This window comes from Equus quagga, chromosome 17 (assembly GCF_021613505.1).
Source record: "Equus quagga isolate Etosha38 chromosome 17, UCLA_HA_Equagga_1.0, whole genome shotgun sequence".
Taxonomy (NCBI): domain Eukaryota; kingdom Metazoa; phylum Chordata; class Mammalia; order Perissodactyla; family Equidae; genus Equus; species Equus quagga.
The window spans coordinates 53,024,317-53,046,551 of NC_060283.1; the positions used below are offsets into that span (position 1 = coordinate 53,024,317).

Sequence of the window (22,235 nt, forward strand, 5' to 3'; positions counted from 1 at the left end):
ATTCAAAACACTTACCGAAAAACACTGACAGGTACTAGAAACAACTTATTACTTGAGGTTCAATTCAATTCAAGACAATAAATATCTCAGCACCCAGTATCTGCCAAACACTGTTTCTGGGGACTATAAACACAATAATGAAGAGGATGTAGTCTTGGCCTGAGGAGCTCAGGTAGACAAACAGGAAATGAAGTGCAGTGTTACAAGAACCAAGAGTACAGTACTACAGTGCAGTCCTACAGTTCAGTGCGACAAGAGCACATAAGAAAGGCATTCAGGGGCTGGCCCCGTGGCCGAGTGGTTAAGTTCGTGCGCTCCGCTGCAGGCGGCCCAGTGTTTCGTTGGTTCGAATCCTGGGTGCGGTCATGGCACTGCTCATCAAACCACGCTGAGGCAGCGTCCCACATACCACACCTAGAAGGACCCACAACGAAGAATATACAACTATGTATCGGGGGGGCTTTGGGGAGAAAAAGGAAAAAATAAAATCTTTAAAAAAAAAAAAAAAAAGAAAGGCATTCAGTTTGGCCATGAGGGGTCAGGGAACGCTTCTGCAAATGGTGACACCTAAGTCACGACTGAAAGGATGTTTGGAACTAAGATAAAAGTCTGGGCACAAGTGTCCTGGGCAGAGATAATAATGTGATAAGTCTGCAGTGACACAAAAACATGTACATTTGGGGAACTGCTCTTGGAGTAGAGTAGTACCAGAGTGCAAGGGGAAAGGTGAAAAAGGTGAAAATTCGATCAGCAAGCTTAGCAAAGACAGATCAGAAAGTCTCTTATGAGCAAAGGTAAGTGGCCTGGACCTCATCCTAAGAGCAACAATGAGGCACTGATGAATTGCAGAGAGATCAGAGCAAAGAACTAATCTTTGGGGCAGGACTGGAGGACGGAAACTAGTTAAAACAAAAGTAAGTGCTGCATGTCCTTTCGCCCCTTTAAGTTACTTATCTAGCAGAGTATTAGAGTCAAAGACTAGAAAATGAGTATTGAAGAGTTCCTAATATCATAACCACCTGCATCTACTGACCAAGATCAACTTCTCTCTGATCTATGTGATTGTAAGCCTGGAGCTTATTATGAAATATGCCATCTGCCACCCAGGGCAATGCTTGTCAAATGTTTTTTCTGCCCTCCCCCTCTAAGGCCAAGAAATCATGGGCACTTTCACAGTAACAGCAGCTCAAGAAGACTGAGTCTCAAAGGTGTGGGGTGAGGCCCATATAATTCAAATACCCTCCATCTCCACTTCCATTCCTCATGTGAAAACCATTATTTGAAGAAATATGGGAATAATCCTATACGTTTAGTTTGCTACAGACAGTATTTGCCCTCCTATTAGAATCTGTAACATTCTTGATTGACTAAAGAACAGTTAATGATATCTTTTCCTAAGGCATCTAAATGACCACTCAAAGAACAGCCAGACATTTAGGGGAAGTTTTGGCTAAATTCTTTTCTAGAACACTGACATCTTGGAGGAAGTCAAATTGAACGGACTCTTGGAAATTTAAAAGAGAAGAGTATTCACAATTCAAAAAAACAAAAACAAAAAACCTATTTTATACAATGAAAAGTTTCACCTCAATCCAGAAATGTTAGTTTCCCTCACTTTAAGGGAATTTGGAAAAATATGTGATCTTATGCATTTACATGAAGGCATTACTGTAAAAACTAGACTATTCAAAACTGAGCCTGTCCCTCCGGTGGGCAGACGACAACTGACTAATGGCATACACAGGCTCTGGAGTCAGAGAGACCTGGTTTAAAACCCACCTCTAACATCTTCCAGCTGGGTGACCTTGGCCCAGTGACTTAACAGCTCTGAACTTCTATTTCCTAATGTATAAAACACATATCATGGCGCCTCCCTAAGAGGGTTGCAATAAGAGTTAAATGGGAACTTATATACAAAGCTCCGTGTACTGACTGGAATATTATCATCACTCAAAAAATGGTAGCTATTATAATTACATTCATTGTATCTGTCTCAGATTGTACTTAAGATAGAAATAATTGAGAGCTTAAAAACAACAAAAAGTTAATTAAGAGAATAATTCATGACTTAAAAGTTAATTTTAAGTTAATAAAAACCTTTTGAAATAAATGTCCTTTTTGTTCAGCTCGCTCTTCCTTGGCTAGTTAACAGGCCCTGGCTCCCAGCCTGGCACAGGTGACTTCCATTTTTTGAGTCCTGCATGATACTTGCTGGCGCTTTAGAGAGGGCTTCTTTGCCTGTCTGGAACCAGGCAGACCCACCGCCCACAGGCAGTTGCTACAAACAGGTCTGAATGAAGGCTCTGGTTCACTGAAGAGACTCATAAGCACCACCATTAATAACCAGAAGGTTTAGGTTTATATACCTCCCAAGGTGAATACTTTTATTTTTAAGAAAAGCATATTTTGTTAAAGAATTGTTAGACTCTCAACTTCCAAAAAGTATTTCTTCTCACCATTAAACTCATATCGACTTTAAGTAAATAGTCCCAATTTTTGGCTTACGAGTCTTAAAAACGCATCTAACAGTATAGGCATATCACGAAGAACATTCTCCCTAACCTCGCAGGATTATTCTAACACTGAACGACACAAGGACTATACGCTAGAGCAACACGAGGTTCAAATCCAGTATACCGGGCATACTTATTTTTATTCTAATTCTTGCTTGAGTTCTTCTAGAAGCAACAAAAATCTCTTCATTCCAACAGAGCCTGAAAAGATACACTTTATGCTTGTTCATCTTCTTTGGTTGCCCACCTCAAGAACATTTCATCTAAGGTCTCGAGGAATCTTCAATAACCCTTTCTAGATAGTACATGGTATCTCACAGCCTTCAGTGAATTACTGCATTTCCCATTGTGTCTATTTTGTGTGTCTGCAGTGGTGTCTTAAAAAAATATGATTTATTTTTAAGTTTCACATCCTAGACCTCTTCGTTGGGCACTGAGAAGGGTAACTGGCATAAATCAATAATACTTTAAAGAGGTCTATGGTCATTCAAAACCCAACTAGACCTCCATTCCTATGAAACAGTCCATTATACAGTCATGGGCCACATAAGGATGTTTCGGTCAAAGACAGACTGTGTATAAGACGGTGGTCCCATAAGATTAGCACCACACAGCCTAGGTGTGTAGTAGGCTATACCATCTAGGTTTGCATAAGTACACTCTGTGATGTGCACACTGCAACGAAACAGGTTAAGAATACACTGCTCAGAACACATCCCCGTCACTAAGCGACACGTGAACTATACAAAGCATACCTTGTTTTTTTGTGCTTTGCTTTATTCCACTTCCCAGATACTGCATTTATTACAAGACCCCCCACCAGCAAAAAGATTATGACTCGCTGAAGGCTCAAACGATGGTTAGCATTGTTTAGCAATAAAGTATTTTTTTAATTAAGATACATATATTGTTTTTTAGACATAATGCTATCGCACACTTAATAGACTATAGTGTAAATATAACTACTATATGAACTGGAAAACCAAAAAATTCATGTGACACTTCTTTACTGCAGTGGTCTGGAACTGAACCCACAACATGTCCAAGGTATGCCTGTACCTAAGTTTAGAGAAAGCCATACGATAGCAAAGAACTGATGCTGTTTCTTTAAGGCTACCATGAGTTAAGACCGACAACAAAGCTAAGAAGTGACTTTTAATTGAAATCTATTCTTCTGATTCATGCTGACTTCTCTACATCTTGGTTTTTCTCTTCAAAAATCAAAGATAGCAACTCTAACCCCTAGATGACACTTTAGAAAAACTAGACGTGAAATAAATATATATTATAAAGAAAAGGGCCAAATTGAAAGCACACCATCTCAAATAACGAGGATAAAGCTCATTTATTTCATTTACAACTAGTAGAATAAGTGCTGTACCTGAGAAGATCTACAAAATCCCAAAACAGAGAAGCACTTCCCCTCCGATTTATATTTCATTTGCTCCTCGTCGACTTTGGAGAAAGGAATGATATCACTCCCATAGCGGTACCCTAGAGAAGATGAGGAGAGCAGCTGTTAGGCACATGGGGCCTCGTCTTCCACAAACTGAAATTAGCCCAACGCATACATTAACAGTCCACGCAGACTCCAGATCAAGGTTCCATGCACTATTCCCTGGAATCAAATTACTGCCCCTAGTGATCAACAAGGAGAAGGAAGAAGCAGATACACAAACGACATACAGAGACGATTAAAATCCAATCTCACTTTTAAAGTAGCATATTCTGTAATCTAGTCATCTTATGATTATCCAGCCTAGAAGAAAGAATGTAGCAAATGTAATGTACTAGCTATCCTCCAAGGATAAACCATGGTTGACTCAAGTACAATCATGATTTGTAAACATAATAAGAACGTATTTATTCAGAAACCTGGAGACCCACAGAGAAAAACACTCATGGGAAATTTTCAGGACAAAAATGTTCTCAAAAATGCACGCTGGGGATAAACAAATGCCTAATGGAAGAAGCCAAAACTGTTCTATTCAGAAACATGCAGTTGATAAGCTGGATATGTTTCTGCATTTATTTTATTTCTGAGATTGGACTTTTTTTTTTTTTTTAATTACTGAGGTTATTCATAAAAATACAAGCTCTTGGCTACTTAAAAAACACCAGCCCCGTGCCAGGGCCTCTGCTCTAGGGAAAGTCATGCCCTTGCTATATATAGTCTTTATGTTTGGCGGGAAGAAGAATCAAAACCCAAGGATTCTGGTCTTGGGTAAATGAAAAGGAAAAGCATGTGTACCTTTACTCCAAGAAACAAGAAACCTGTGTGTCTGGGCGGCAGATTCCGTGATCCAGTGTTTGTTCCTGTTAATCTGTTGCTGTCATATATTTAATTAAAAAGAAACACATTTCCATTTTCATATATATCTTTTTAAAAAATTCCAACAAAAAATTAACAGGAAACCTACAGCATATGGTTATGAGCGGTATCTAAACCAAATGTTTTTTCTAACTTTTCTCTGTCATCAGACATCTTATTTGAATTGTTTAACAGTAAGTTGAAAATTCTAATTAAAATTGTCTTATGTTTTTGGGTTCTTCTATTTAAAGGGCAAATCAGTAACTTTCATTTTTGTACATGGCAAAAAAGTATAGAATAGACTACAACATCAAACCATATTCCTTTGCCCGGATGTACTAGCCCCTCTGTCTAAGATAACAGTGCGTAGAAAGTGGGGGACAAGCAAAGGAGGCATGTGGGTACCTGCAAAAAGGGAAGAGAGAAAAGCTGCGTGTCTGTGCTCTTTGAACTCAACCATCTTAAACTCTTCCCTCTCCATTCCTCCAACAAGAAATTTCCTTTTTGCCTAAGATAACCAGAGCTGCTTTCTTTGCTTGCAACCAAAGAATTGGCACCCACATCTCCAGTCCCTTCTTCTTCTGATCCACCCTAGACGCAGCTGTCATATTAATCTTCCTAAATCACAGTCCAGTGACACCCTGCTCCTCAAAACTATAAACGGCTCGGGGCTGGCCCCGTGGCCGAGTGGTTAAGTTCGCGCGCTCCGCTGCAGGCGGCCCAGTGTTTCATTGGTTCGAATCCTGGGCGCGGACATGGCACTGCTCATCAGACCACGCTGAGGCGGCATCCCCCATGCCACAGCTAGAAGGACCCACAACGAAGAATATACAACTGTGTACTGGTGGGCTTTGGGGAGAAAAAGGAAAAAAATAAATAACTATAAACAGCTCCATGCTGCTTTCAACATTAAGAATAGACCCTTCGGCTTCTCATGCAAAGCCGCTCCTAACTCAGAACAGTGTGTAGGAACAGACTCTGAGGGAGGACAGTCCTGGGGTTAAGTTCTGCTAGTTGTTAGCTATGTGACTTTGAATACAGTAATGAATGCCTTTTGGCTTCAATTCCCTTACCTGAAAAATGGAAATAACAAGAGCGCCTGCTTCATTAGATTGTGGGAAGATTAAAAATAGAGCTTGTCTATGAGATGCTACCCTCGTGCACCAAGCTGTATATTCCCAATACACCAACCCAACTACTGAGATCACTGAGGAGGCCCTCTATTTTCCTGGTCTTATGCCTTTAATTAAGCTATTCCTCCCACTATAGGCAAGTCATTATACTAGGATCAAATGATTAGCAAGTGATGGAGCCATGATTCTGACCCAGGTCTGACTCCAAAATTCATGTTCTTAACTATACTATACTACTGAAATGAATTAAAGAATTAGTAGAGATTAGAGGGTATTATTTACATTCTACAAATAATCTATCAGGAGAAAGAAAGGAACCATAACCATCGCCACCTTTAACCACTCTCCTGTCACTTCCTACAACACATAAAAGCTACACAAACATTGTAATACAGTGCCACAGATGAAAGGAATTTATTTCAAGGCTTGCAAATTAAAACTACACTGGGTAGCACATAGTCTGGCAATAAATTTATATAAAGATCCTTGTTCTAAGTTAACCATCATTTGGTACATCATAATTTTTGCTCTTGAACATTCAGACACTCTCAGTTTCTAAGCCTGTAGTGAGATGCCATCTAGACAGACTATACAGATCAGATGAGTATAATATATGAAGTACCACTTTAAAGATCCTAGTGAACACACAGCTATATAACAAACACAAATGACTTTTTCTTATCTCCTGAATTACCTCAACAGAGCATATCTGGCAGGATTTAAGACCTAAAATTGGCACTCAGAAAAATAATCACTATGGAAGTAAAAAATAAAATAGAGGAAACAAAAAACTTGCTTCAGGCACATTAATAAAAGTATTCGCCCAGGTAGGAAGTTTCAAACGTTAAAGCAAAGACTAGTATGAAGTCCTGTCACCTGACATTTACATCTCAGAGAAACAATCACGCAGATGCACTCCCGGGCACACCCTGCCGCAGACCCAGCAGAGGAGCTAAGGACCCGGCGTCTCACGACTCCTCAAACAGGTGTGTCTCCAGAACCCAGAGAATGTCTCTAAGCAAACAAGAACACAAATCCCAAATAATACAAATTCATGTCACCTTGACGAAAGTCCCTTTTAGGCAAAAGTGAAAACTCCTTATTGGCATACCTTGAATGGTCTCTTCTTTCGGAACTTCAGTTTCATCATCGTCATTCAAGCAATATACTGTTTCTTTTTGTACATCTTCTTTTTTTACGGTTCTTGCATCAACAACTGTCCAAGACTTTTTAACTTTCTCCTGTACAATCTTAGTTTCAAAGGAAAAATCAAGGGAAAACAAGGAAAGCTAGGATTCCAACTGACAAAAGATGAAAACCTAATATATTCTGTTTTACAGAAAAAAATCCAGAACAATTCCCCCAGCTAAATGGTTTTGTTTGCTTTTGCCTATTGTGAAAATTTTAGTTTATTTCATAACTCTGTCTACATTTCATTTTTCCCCCATGGTAATCCATGGATAAAAATTAATATTTGTATATATTCAAATACTTTCTACACAAAACCCTCAGACCATCTAATAAAAGAGGATTATACATTGTTACCACGGTTTTCCAATTGAGAAGGCAGGGAGAGCAGTCTATAAGTAGTCAGAAATCAGTAAGAAAGTTTGAAAAGAAAACTAGAAAAAAGAAGAAGGAAGGAGACTGTATTTCCATTCCCAAGGACACTATTCTAGGCCTTGATGGAACCTGAAACAGAATCTCCAAGGTCTTCACGGATGTAGAGTATGTTTTGGAATTAAGACCATGAATATACAAAAAACACTTGAATATATGAAAACACCTTTTCGTATATTTTGTATATCTAAGTGACTTTATATATTTATTTTGTACATTTAAAGAAAAAACGCAAGGAAGATCACATGTGGAGGCAGGGATCAGAGACTTAAACTGGAATTTCATCAAATAATTCATTAAAAGCACCTCATTTTTGAAAGTTTGCTATTACATAAAAATGTACATATATTACAAAAGGTAATTTCATAGTAACAAGTCAACATTTCTTGATACCTCATAACGCTGTTACCACCCTATCATTAATCACTGAATCAGGTGACTGAGTTTTCAAAACTCTGAACTTAACCCTGGTGCATACCTATACTTCTGCTGTGACACTGCAAAGACACAATTTAACGCATTCCATTTTCTTTCTTTACAAAGAAAAGAGAGCAAGAGAAAGGCCTGGAATTGATGATTAACACTCAATTCTCAATGGAGAGAAGAGAAGGAAGAGGGAATCAACCTCTATTATAGACAAATCTTGAAACGTCCTCTCCTACCATGCCTTTTACATAAAAGCTAAATGGAGATGAAGCGAACAGGTAGAACAGTTAGAAAAGCAGTAATTATGGTACTAAGTAGCCCACACGTGAACTGTCAGTTCCTTATATAAGCATATCTGTCCGCCTGGTAACATTTCTTTAAACAATGTGCAGCTACTACTTACCGATTTATAAGCCACAATCTTTATAGACAAATTGGAGCCAATGGTCAGCTGACAGGCCCAGGGTATGGAACGTCTCTCAATTTTCTTAAAGACACACAGTCGTCTCAGACTCTCACTTAACAAAGAAAAATGTATAATAAAAGCAACAATTTTAAAATGTTAACTTGTGCTGGATGATGCGCTTAGTTTTCTAAATGAGAAGTGAGCTGTTGTTGATCGTAAAGAGAGAACAGCAGCGGAAGGCAGGAAAATGACAACCACAAGTTGGGAGAGAGCCAGGAGACAACTGGGTTGGCATAGAAGGAGCTGAATTACTTTACTGACAGGTGACAACGAACATCTCTATCTTCCCCTATTCAATCTTTTCTTTCAACTCAGCCAGTTGTTCTTAACATTCTTTCAGGACCAAGGACATTTTGAGGATATGATAAAGCACACTCATAAATGCATCTACACACAATATAAAGGGTTCACCAACTCCCTGAAAACCATGGACCTAAGGATAAGAACCCCTGTTCGAGGATATCAAAAGGTGATATAAAGCTCTATGATGCTTTAGTTAATGCCAATCTTCCTAAATAAAAAGCGCATGTATATGCACATAATGGAGAGAGTTAAATAAAGACTCTCCAGAGGATAAAGGAATGTAGCAGCCCATATTGAGTCTCAAGGTAAAGCCGGTAACTCTGGGTTTCTGACTGGGGAGGTGGGGACTTGAGGCCACAAACACAATGGAGAATGCTACCTCTTTTGAACGTAAGTCAAGAATCAATTCTACTGCATCTGGTCCCTAATCAAAAACAGAGAAGATTATAGGAGACAGGTGGAATTGGCGGTATTCACTAAAAATAAAGAACAAAGGAATTAATGACCAAACACAATCAAGGCATACAGTCCAGGCTATGACTGATCCCCTTGGTACACATGAAAAACACATCTAGAACGAAGTAAAGAGAATTATCTGACGTTATCCAGAATTATGGACAAAGAGGCCTCAAGAGACTCAGAAATAACTTTCAGAAATAATTTACAACAAATAGTAGACATTCTACCTGACACGCTGCTTCCAAAGCTTACAGTACACCTTAGCTCTAGATGTTGGGGGATGAATATGTACTAGGTCCAACCTGTCTCGTAGGACACTCCCTGTCCAAGTATGAGTCACATCTAAAACCAGCATGAGGTTTGGATTCTGTTCCAGGGGAAGTTATAAGGACCAGCATCTAAAAGGTAACATCTGAGAACAACTGGATCAATTCTGCAATAGATTTGAACCTTCTCAAGTAGAAGTCGAGTTATCTTTCCAAGGTCTTCTAGATGAGGATGAGTCTAGCCCAGTGCTGTCTAGTACAACTTTCTGCGATGATGGAAATGTTCTATTCCTAACTGTGCCTGTCCAACACACTACTGAGCACTTGAAATGTGGCTAGTGTGACTAAGGGACTAAATTTTAAATTTTACTTAATTTTAATGAATTTAAATAGCCACATGTGGATAATGGCTTCCGTATTGGATGGCAAACCTTTGGTCTACACCTTCATGGCAGACCTAAAATCAAAGTAGCTTCAAATTGCTAGTACAATACATAGTTAGTAATTTCCTTCCTTGCTGGGCTATAGGAAAATGAACTCTTTTTTTTGAGGAAGATTAGCCCTGAGCTAATATCTCTGCCAATCCTCCTCTTTTTGCTGAGGAAGACTGGCCCTGAGCTAACAGCCATGCCCATCTTCCTCCACTTTATATGTGGGATGCCTATCACTGCATGGCTTGCCAAGCCGTGCCATGTCCGCACCCAGGATCCGAACCTGCAAACCCCGGGCCGCGGAAGCAGAATGTGCGCACCTAACTGCTGCGCCACTGGGCCGGCCCCAGAAAATTAACTTTTTTAACAGTAATTTGTATTGGCCTATAATTTTTCTTTATGAATTCAAAAGAGAAATAACTTAGGAACACATATTTGCACATATGATTACACCACATATTATGACAAGAAATATCACTTTACAGGATTTCTCACTGATTCCTTTGCCAATCTCTTGGGCGATTACAATTCAATTTCCAAAATTTCCATTTACCTATAATTTTTCAAGGGTGCCTATATTTAGAAAACCAGGATGTACTGCTTGTCAATTATAGCTCAGCAGAAATATTTAAAAATTGTGGTTGAGAAAAGAAGTAAGAGTAGACATACATTGTTAACTACTCAAAAAACATCCTAATTGTTGAACCTTTACTTCAGTTAAGAATTCTGCTAAAAATATCTGTATTTTGTGTATATATTGATAAACTAGAATTAACTGGCAAACATCAAGTGGTATTATCCCTGAAAATTTGAAACTACACAAGACATACTTCATGATAAAGTATTCTATTTCCACTTTTACCAAATCAGGCCCCTCAAACACGTACTGTTCTAGATGCTACTGACGACTTCTCCTGAGTTCTTTGCTCTGAACAAGTATATGTCCAACTCTAGCTGAGAATAACACAAATAGAGGAAGCAGTCTCTCCTACAATCTCTAGCTGGACGGTGGAAAAAGCAGTTTGCTTTATTGTTATATGGTACTTCAGGGAGTTCACATTTCGTAAATCATTTTGCCTTTACAAAACCCACATGAAATGAGTAGGTTATAAATTCTTGACATTTTGGGGTTTTTTTATTGTTGCTGTTTCTTGCCAGACCAAACTATTTTGTCACCAAAAGGTCTTTAAAAAATCACTATGCTACAGTATAGTGCCTTCTAAAACCTAAGTCAGAGGATAAGAGGATACTGAACAGCTCAGATATGACACCACTTTTTTACAATTAAGAATGTTTTTAGTAGGTGTATGAAAAGGAAGGACCCAAGAAATGTGCCCCAAGTTTGGCATAAAAGAAATTACTAACTCGTCTTTTACATTCTGACTTATTAAATCTTTTGTGGTACCTACATATTTCCAAACTTCACTGACACAGTCCTGGAAATAAACATGAAATCTTGTGCCAATCACACAAACTTAAAAAAGGGGATTTGGGGCTGGTACACCATTTCTTTAATAAAAATCAGAGTATTTATTAAAGAATAATTGCTAATTCAAGAGTGGCCCACAAAAAGAAAAACACTAGGGAGCCCTCTGATCAAAAGAGAAATTTAGATGGGTACAACTGTAAATTGTAATCAATGCTTTCACTTCTTACCTGAAGGAATAAATTTCATCCAGCCCCTCTTCACCTTCTAAAGACATCATCACCTTTTTCACCATCCGAATACCTTCTTTTTGCTGCTCAGTAATTCCTTTTAGAGGAAAGTCAAGTCCATGGTGGTCCGAGCCCAAGTTGCCATCTCCTCTGTCCCCAGTTCCATCTTCCTTGCCAATTGGGAAAGGCAAACTATCAGGAAAAGATCAGCAGTAGTTAAGAAGATAAGCTCTGAACCCAAATAATAAGCTGGGTTCCAATCCTGTGACTGTCATTCTCTAGCTATGAGAAAATGGGCATGTCACTCAACCTCTCTGAGCTTCAAATTTCTCATCTGTCAAATGGCACTTATCTACCTTGGCCAATATTCTATCAGTTTCAAGTAACCAAAGCTGCTTTGATTTGGTAGAAGGGGAAATTTACTGGCTTATATAACCAAATAATTGAAAGGGCAGGGCTGCACATGGCCTTAGGATAATTAGACCAGTCTCAAACACCACAAGGATCATTAGACCTCCTCACTCTCTATCTCCAGGTTTCGTCTCATTTGCCTTTATGCTGGCTTCCCTCTATGACTGGCGTCCTCCACATTGCCTCTGAACACATTCAAGCTCACAGTGCCTACTCCCCACCAAAGAGGGACTGAGTGCTTGACCCTCTACTCTCAAATTCACACCAACCAGGAATCAGGGGGAGCCTGGGGGCCAGATCTGGGAGATGCCAGCCTTCACCTAAGCCTTGAGGCTAAAGTTTAGGAAGGAATGCCTTCTAAAAAAGGCTAGATGATATTCTAGGCAGACAAAAACAAATAAATAAACACCCATTAATGATCCCTCAAAGTTATTATGAAGATTACATAAGAGAATGTGTATAAAATACTTAAAACTCAAATAATGTTATCATTATTACTGTAGATATAGAATTTCTATTCAGAAATCAGTTAATTGTTAGAAATAAGTAAAACCCATTTTGTTTTTGTGTTTCACTCCAATTGTTTGACTGAAATGAGACTAAAACTAGATTGGGATTACCAGTCATGTGAATATTCAATAATCAATATACAAATTGAAAAATCAACAAAACAGATTTTATGATAATACTATATGGCACTTAATGAATACTTGCATGTGAACAATATCATTTAATCCATATACTTTAGGAGGATAGAGATTTCTACCTCTATTTTCTAAAAAGAAACTGACGCTACAGAGATGGAATAATTTGGCCAAAGTGGCATAGCATAAGTGAGGGAGCCTCAGTCATCTCACTGAAAGAGCAAGGTTCTTTCTACCATAGCATATCACCTCACTTTGCCCCTGGAAACCTAAACAACTGAATTCAGCAATCTTTTCAGTTCACTCAACATAACCTGTTGGTCACCCTACATAGATGGTTATTTTTAAAGCGATTTCTCTATCACTTTATTTGCTACAGTTAAAACAGGGCTTCCTGCTTACATTTTTTCTACATATTCTTAGCTTGACTGATTTGTCTGTCCTGTATTACCTATCAGCTAAAGAGCTTCCAGGGAGCAGAGTATGCCACATAGGGTTTGCATCAGGTTCCTGCTCTTTCCATAACATCGACCAGAAAGAAGGGAAGAATGACATGAAAATGAAGAATCAGGAAATTACCCTGGAAAATGAAGTTACAATAACAGTTCTTTCTGCCCTGCATTAGCCAGAAATAAACCTTCTCAGGCGTCAGAAGAAGAAACTAAAAACGAGCCTGCTCGCCACGCACTGCTTCTTTGGCCTGCTGTTATTTTTTTAGTCCAACTAGAACAACCACTCACACATGGGATACACCAAACAATAAAACCTAAAACTCTACTTCATATGCTGGAGGTGTGTAGCACAGGAAGCATATTACCGAAGAAAAAAATACAACCGGACAAATAACAAGCAAGGAGAAAAAAAGGCTATGTTCCCTCTTCAGCACGCTTTACAGTATTGCAAATACAAAAAACAGTAGCTCTTTCCAATGACACTGACAGAAGTGCAGTATGCTTCAACCGTGGAAAGGCATCCTGAGGTTATGAACAGGGAACAGAAGCTGAGCTGGGCTTCTGAAGTACTGAGAAAACCTCAACTCAATAAGAAGAGAAGCGTCACTTTAAAAGCACTCAATTTCTCTGAAGTACCTTCTTAACAAGTACCCGATTGATGGGTTATTCTGAACTATTTTTCTACAGTTCCACAGAAAGGAGATGCCCCTCACTAGTCTTAAGAGGTACATAACTTGCAAGAAAGGTTCTTAACTTTCCTGGCAGACATTTTAAAGACACCAAAGGCTTACCACTCTGAGCTGGAGGCTTCTCACTGTAGCCCTCAATCTGAAAAATGAGTGTCCCCAGAAGACCAAGAATTCAACATCCCATACCAGCACTCTGCTTTTGGCAAAAATAGGACCGAAAAAACAGGTTTCAGACGCAGCAGAAAGGATTAGTACAGTGAAAAGAACTTTCTGTTAGGATGTAAGGTAAAGAAAGCAAATGCCTGGAGGGGCAATTCAAGTTATTGAGGGAAGAGGGACTTTCTCCCCAACAAATTATGAGATACATTTCCCCCTTAAATGTGTGTATCTCCTAAATAAACAGAAGCAAATTATATTTTATATATGTGTGTGTATCCTTTAAATCTGAAAAAGAGTTAAAAATAAGCATTATGTATGTGTTTAAAATGATTCCCAAGTCGACATTCCTCTCTACCCTAAAAACATCTGCCTATAAGACGATTCTCGAGAGCTGTTTGGGAAGACACCATCAATCTGGTAATCATTTGGGTCAAGTCCTCAGGGAGGCACGAGATGAACAGAATGTCCTCAAAAGATCCCTCTAATTCCTCAATGCTTTGAGTCCAAGAACAGTGAGCAAACCATCTGCTGCTGAGCTAAATTCCTGTGTTTCCCTGTGATGTTCATCCCTTTATCACCAAAACTCAGACAGGTTCCTGGAACACAGGGAGTAACCGGGGCAGGTGTGCTGAGATCAGCCATCTGAGAGCTTCTGGCTCAGAGCACAAAGAGAAGACCCTGGAACCAAGTGCTCTCTCAGGGGCCCCACTCACGGTGTTACGAGAGCACAGGGTTCATCTACAAACATTATTCTTACGGTCTTACAAGAATTGCAGGGAGATACTGGATTTCTTCAAGTTATGAATTATAATATCCAGCTGATCTTTGCTGAACGGGCTGCTGAGGTCAGTGAACACTTCAATATGCTTCTTCTCAAACTTCTTTCCTCTAAAAGAGAGAGTTATCACATGAAGAAATCATTCTCCTGAATTATTTCCTATGAATTCAAATGCATTTGGTCAGTGAGCAGAAAGAGGGAAAGGAATGAGCCCAGGCAGAGTTAACAAATGTGATTACATTCTAGAAGTCCACATATTGTTGATGCTTGGCTAAGTTCCTACTAAGCACATAATCATCTGGTTATAATTCATACTTTTAACATCTTGGACAAAATTTCTGAGCATTATGGAAATACCACGTCCATGGTTTCCTAACTCTAACTTCAGTTAAAGATGTGGTCACTATGATTAAAAAGGACCACTGTCCAGCCTCCACATAGGCAGAATGTAAACAAGGAACTCCCCCAGAGTACTACAACTTCAGCCTTGCAAGAGTTCCCTTTCCAAACACCCTGGTCTGATTCCATTTACAAGGCTAGTGGCAGGATTTTGCAGAGGACGTACAGAGAACTGAGAAATGATATTATAAATTTAGGCCTAAGATTTGAGGGCAAGTGTTTTTGCTAACGGTCAAGGGATGTGTGCATGTGTGTATTCAAAGACACACATTTTAAAGGCACATTTATTAAATAAGTAATGAATTAGGAAGCTGGCCAGAGTTACTATACATCCAATTTCACTAACATATGGACCATACCACTTAGTATTTTAAAAAATTCCTAGTAATTAGCTTAAGTCAAATAGGAAGGAATCTGAAATAAGCCAACCAACACTGCTCCCAGAGAAATTCTCACCAAGTACAGCCCACCTTCTTTTTAAACTTTTAAAAAGAGAAGTTGAACTGAACCATTGCATTCTATCAAATGTTTTTTCAGCCACGCAAACACGCGGCTTGGTTAACAGTCACTCAGTACACTGAACACATCAACCCACACAACTTTTGCAGAGAGGCTCACTCTCTTCAGCTGAGATACTTACACAGTTTCCCGTTGAATCACATCCATGCACACGACGAGTGCATCCAGGACTCAGCTAGTTAAGGGCAGAAGATATCACCAACAGTCCCTTTATGCCAAGAACATGCAAGTTTTTTCCAGTGAAGTCCACAGTGCTGGAAATTGTGGACACCGGACTGACTACGTGATGACTTAAAAGGACTTGCCACTAATGGATATTCACATATGCTATGTATCAAAGAACACATCCCGAAACATATAACCAGGAAAAATAAAACTAAAAGGTAAGGTAATCTAACATATTCCATTCATTTAACCAAAACTGATGATGCCATTTTATAGTATCTGGAACCCGTTTTTATGTTTACAGTCCATCCTTAAATATGAAGTGAGCCATGATGTAGCATTTGTAAGCCACTCCCAGCACGGCAGAACCTCCCAGCAATCAGGGATGGCAGTACCAACTGTTTAGAAAAATGAGTAACCCCTTAAAATTAGGACACCTGTGGAAGAAATTGGAAATCTCAGTTTGGATATCAGTCTGATTTGGGGCACAAAAATATCCTCCGTCCAGGAAAGCACAGAGCATGCTAATGCTAGACTCTTCTAAAAATATCTTCTCTATGTCCAAACAGTTTTGTTACCACCATCTAACCATCCGCACGTAGCCAACACACACATATACCCCCTGGTAGCTTCCCCTTCCGATGCCTCCCAACCCGTCAGTATCTGGTGCAGAGAAGGGGCAAGTGACTGGTGGGCCTGGAGTCCAGGCACCCAACCCAACCTGTTTAATTTCACATTAAATCCTAAAACATATCACATCCATGAGCTCAGAGCCAAAAATGTCCATATACTCAGAGAAGGGACTTAGAGAACCTCACCAAACTAGTATGATTCCCTAGATGAAAGGAAAATTTTTAAGAGCCTTCTCTGGCTGAAAAAGGATACAGTCAGCTTGCCGAGAACCAGGTTGGATTTTGCTTTCAATGTCCTCCAGCAAGTCAAAATCTGGTAGCATCAGGTGTCTGTGCACTGTGATGTTCTGATACTGATCCTCACCAGCAAGGGCATTCTTAGTGCCATCTGTACCAAAAAGGACTAATGCGATTTCATCCTTGCTCTCAGCAAACACCTAAAGAAGAATGTGAGAAGGTTGAAAACCATGGAGTACCACCTGGAAGCCATCAGATGCCTAACCTTCAGAGAGCAAGACAACCATGCCTCCCTATGACAGATCCCTGGGGCTACTGTCAACAACAGAATATTGGGTTAGATAGCCCATGGGACAATGACAACCCCTAGGGTCCAAGCAGACTTTTCATTGACTACAGGTCCCCCTCTTCATTTCAGTACAATTTAGGGTGGGGAAATGGGAGGGTAGTTACCACTCTTCACGACCTCCAGCCAAATCAGACTCTAATTCTCAATGAAAACTAATTATGGATAATTTGGAGAGACTTTAGTCAGTCTTTCTAGAATGAGTATTTAAGGTTTAAATTTTCCAGAGATTAAAAAAAAGAATGTTCTGGTTCATATCCTATATCCCAACAATTTCACTTACAGTATATTACAGTATTACAGGTATAGAGACCATAGAGAAATTCTTGCACATGTACACAAGGAGAAAATAGACAAGTTCACTTCAGCACTGTTTAGAACAAGGCAAAACTGGAGACAAACTATCCATCAACAGGAGAATGCAAAAACACATTGCAGAATAGGTACACAATGAAATATTCTATCCCAGTAAAAAATGAATAAATCTGTGCAATGTTTATCAACATGAATAAATCTCAAAAACATAAGGTTGAGAAAAAATAAGTTGCAGAATTATATGCGCCATATAATATTACATACACTTTTGAGAGCTGCATACAATACTAAATCTTATTTATGAATATACTTATATCCAAAAGTATAAAATATGCATGGTAATAACTACGAAAATTCTGAGGAAAGAAGGGGAAGAAGAGGAAAAAAGAGGACTGGGAAGGGATACACAAGGGGCTTCCAGTTTATCAGTAATGTTTTATTTTTTAAGGAAAAAATCATATGAATATGGTATTACTGTAGCACTGTATAGAGCCATATGACAGGAAAATAGCTTTCCATTAAATTGTTCTCTGTATTTGCCTCCATTATGAAACATTTCGTAATATAACATAAAAACAAAAAATAGCATCTGACACAAAAGGAAAAGGAAATCGTGTTCCTACCTACTTATAACACATTTCCATCAATGGGAAGAACCCTGCATGAGGAGAGGGTGGAACTCTGTCCTACTCCATTCTTGTTTGGTCTGTTAAATTCCCCAGTCTGTTAACAATTCTAGTTACAATTTCCAGCTGTACGTGGAGACAAGGTCCCAGGTGCTGGGGTTCAAACCTGTCCAGCACACCAGCTGGGGCGGGCCAGCTAGATTCTGTCTGTCTCCTGGACAAGAATCCATCTAAGGCCAAGCAATCTTGCTCAACAACAAAACTTCAGTCAGGAGAGGGGAGAACATTTTGACTGCAGCATGAGCCTGGCACCAGGTTTGTCTCTCAGCCTTCTGGATTCACTTAGACTCCCACGGAAGGGGCAGAGCCAAAAATAAAAACTGAAAGAACCATTTCTCTCCTTAAAAAAAATCTATAGTACATTGGGGCACAGCACTGCTACTTGAATACAACCAATACAAATTATAATAACCAAGAGTGGAGTTAGAGGCATTCTCTTCTTCTTTGACACTTTAAGACTCCAGGTCATCAGAATTTGTTAAAATCTAGGATGACAGGTGGGAGGCAGCAGCGCCCAGTGAATGAAGCAGAACTTCATGGACTTAGCAAAAGTAGCAGTCAGATCAGCTACAAGGGGCAGAAATCAACAGGTGAGTCGAATCCCGCCCCGGCTTGAATGTGAGCTGGTCTTGGTGGCTTGCTGGACTAACAGAAAGCAGCAGAAATGATGTTCTGGGATTTCTAAAGCTAGGTCATAAAAAGCCACATAGGCAGGTCTCTTAGAATATCTACTTTTGGGATATTCCTTCTCAGAACCACACGCTACACTGAGAATCCCAAGCAACATGGAGAGGCCGCATGTAAGGGTTCTGATGGATAGCCCCAAGTGAGCTCACAGCCACCAGAAGGGATCAACGAACCGCCAAGGGAGTGAGCCATCTTGGACATATGGCCCACTGATCCTTCACATGACTCAGGCCCAGTCACCATCTGAAACACCTGCACAAGAGGCCTCCAGAGAGAATCACCCAACTGAGCCACCTGGTCATCCCACAGAACCATGAGAGATGATTTTTTTTTTAAATGCCATTTAAGACACTAAGTTTTGGGATAGTTTGTTACCAGCAAAAGGTAACTGGAATAGGCACAAAAAAGTTGAAGTACTTGTTCAAGATAGTAAATGACAGGGGAGAGCAAGGACTCAGACCCAGGCCTTCTGGTTCTAGAGACTGCACTTTTAAGTATTATTTTACATTGCCTCGCGTCTGATAAAAACCATCATATCCAGTGGAGGAGCCAAAATGAGGGAAGGAAAAAGTATCAGGCTCTAGTGATAGCTGGACTTGCATGTGAGTATATGTAAGAAAACTCAGATTCCCAAAAACACTGGGGCTGGACACTGTAAGGAGGCTGGTCTCTTGCTTTACTAAGTGGAGGCAACAGGCAGTTCAACCATGAGCTCCACGCCCAAGGCCAATCCGAAACTTACCTGTCGCTGCACAAACATGGTCATCACTTTCTTTGCTAGTTCAAATGGGGATTCTTCACCAGGAAGGGAGTTACTCATAGCAAAGCCCACATCCATACACAACACAACAGCTGCCTGGAAACAAAGTCCCAAAACATACTTGAGAAAATGTTAATAATGCTCATAAGAACAAAGAGAAAAGAGACATGTCCTATGCTTATTTCATTCCCAGAACCTGTACCGATATTTCAGGGATATGTGATAAAGGCAGGGGAAGTGTTCACTACGGAGAAACTTTAAATAGTCTCGATACTTTATAAAAGCTGGAAAGCATCTGCCAGGACAGGAGCATGCTCCAGAGAGCTGCTGCTCCTTTAGCCCGAGCCCCAGAATAAACCCATGGCGAGCAGATGTGAAAACAACCTGCAGGCTAGAGCTAAGTCCAGCCCAGCTGAGCTCAAAACACAAGCTACAGTTAATCTGCAGACCCACAGCATGAGAATAGCTGCTACTGCTGTTAGCCACTGATTTGAAGTGTAGTTTGTTATACAGCTTTTTTGTGGCAATCAGTGACTGCCACAATCTATATATACTGAAATGATACACCCCAACAGTTTGAATCAGTTTGTAAACTGAGGATCTAAAATGAAGACTAAGACGCTAAATCTATTCTAGTAGGGCACACAGACAGCTAAACCAATAATACTAGCACAATGTTCCATGACAGAGGTATGCAGTAGGCACTAAGAGAACACAGAACAGGAGCATCTGCCCAAGACTGGAGGAGGAAAAGGGTAAGGAGGCAGAAAAGGCTTCCTGGATATGATCTTTGGGTGAGTCTTAAAAAAATGAGGAGTCAATCACGTGAACAAGGAGAGTTACAGGCAGAGGGAACCACATAAATAAAGACGCCAAGTGATTAGATAGCAATCACATATGCAGGGGACTAAGGAAATAGGCGAAAATAAATTCAAAGTAAAAAGGATACACGTAAAGTTCTATATCTGGCATCCAAATTTTAACTGAATAGGAGTTGGAGGAAACCTGAACTAAGAGCAACTCGCAACTTCAGGGTGGGTTGTCAAACGAGTCACCAGTGTGACACAGCTACCACATTCCCTACACCTATCACTCCATCCTCCAAAATATTTTAGGTTCTATCAATGCTGTAGTGAACTCAAGGAAGGGAAAGAAAGGTTTTATGGTGAAAAAAGACTGTATTAGCAATCTGGAGACCTGGGATCCAGTCCCATCTTTATTAATAATTAACTAAGTCCGCCGGCATGTCACTTAACCTGTTACTTCACGGGCTCTGGAAGCAGTTGTTGGACTAGATGAGATCTAAGTTGTTTTCCAGAGTTAACATTCCTTGACACTGACAGTCTCACCTGGGCTTTGTACTGATCAGACCACATACGACAACTGTGAACAGTTCTGAGCATCACATCTTAGGAGAAAGACTAATGACAATCGAACATGAAATGAGCAGGTTAGAGAAGGATCTGGAGAGCATGTGATGGGAGGAACAGTCGTAAAAAAAAAAAAAAAACTGGCTATTTGAGCCAGGTGAGAAGACTTAGCAGAACATTATAGTTCCCCCCAAATATGCAACAGCTGTGTTATAAAAGGACCAGTCTACAAGAGAGATAATAGGATCAATGGATGGAAGTTACAGGGAGATTGGTTTGACTCCATATAAGGAGGAAAAATAACATTTAGAAGTGATCAATAAAAGAACTGTTTTCTGAAGCAGAGGTATCCTAATCCTAGAAGTGTTTGAAAAACCTAGATAAGCTCCTATCAGGAGGTATAAATGATTTCTAAATTTGGTTGTATCTCAGCCAACACATGGAAAGAAAAGACTATTTAAGTTTTTCCCTAATTTACAAAGAATTGAATGTAATGCACTAATGTTAAGAGATTTCCGGAGTAAAGATAGCATGTCTGGAGAAAAGGTAGCAATAAACTATAAAATTCCTTTGAGAGCCATAAAACTTTCATCCCATAGTTTCAAGGCCCTGAGCATAAAAATCTTTTAAGAGTCTCAAAAACTTGAGTCCAAAATATGCTGCTGCATTTATTTAATACACATTCATAAAAGCTAATTATTTTAAACCAGAAAACTCTGTGAGAGGACTAAAGGTCTTTTGCTAGCAATCAGGTACCCAAAAAATGGCATCACAAGTTTTCACAATATGGAACATCTTGTCTGGAAGCAGAAGAATGACCTATGTAGTATTTTAAGTTCCTTTCTGGCAGGAGTAAGAAAACCAGGAAAGGCAGCGTGGCAGCCCCTCACTTATATACTGAAGCGAGACAGGCTGTCAGAATTTTGCTGCAAGTCCACCTGCCATAAACAGCTGCTCCACAAGAGCTGCAAAGTTCTCAGCAGCTGAAAGAAGAGTAAAACGGGAGGTGAGTGGCATCATATGTTTGTAATCATTTTAATCAACATTTCCCAACGGACAGTTGAGGGGACTAGGGATCAGTCACTCAAACCCCTATCTTGTTTAGTTTATCTATATACCAGATGCCTAGTAAGGGGTCTAGTCTTTGGATAGATAGATGGATGGACAGATGGACAGACGGATGGATGAATGAACAACTACATGGATGGATGGACACATAGATGGATGAATGAACAACTCCCTGGAACACACCTCCCTCTAGTGCCTGATGGACAGATGGATGGATAGGCAGATGGATGGATGAATGAACTCCTCCCTGGAACACACCTCCCTCTAGTGACCGATGGACAGATGGATGGATGGATGTCTGGATGGACAGATGGGTGGATGGATGAACTCCTCC

The 22,235-nt window shown here is 39.8% G+C and overlaps 1 protein-coding gene across 2 annotated transcripts in view; it reads right to left on the reverse strand.

The window, feature by feature from the left end:
- The window catches only part of XRCC5 (X-ray repair cross complementing 5), a 91,939-nt gene that overhangs the window by 68,785 nt on the left and 919 nt on the right, over positions 1-22,235 (reverse strand). For both annotated transcript variants that reach the window (XM_046644349.1, XM_046644348.1), the window contains exons 2-9: positions 19,446-19,559; positions 16,686-16,869; positions 15,757-15,805; positions 14,705-14,827; positions 11,585-11,776; positions 8,407-8,521; positions 7,069-7,207; positions 3,895-4,007 (exon numbers count right to left, since the gene is read on the reverse strand). In XM_046644349.1, the coding sequence (XP_046500305.1) occupies positions 3,895-4,007; positions 7,069-7,207; positions 8,407-8,521; positions 11,585-11,776; positions 14,705-14,827; positions 15,757-15,805; positions 16,686-16,869; positions 19,446-19,559 (1,029 nt within the window). The remainder of the gene's footprint in view (positions 1-3,894; positions 4,008-7,068; positions 7,208-8,406; positions 8,522-11,584; positions 11,777-14,704; positions 14,828-15,756; positions 15,806-16,685; positions 16,870-19,445; positions 19,560-22,235) is intronic.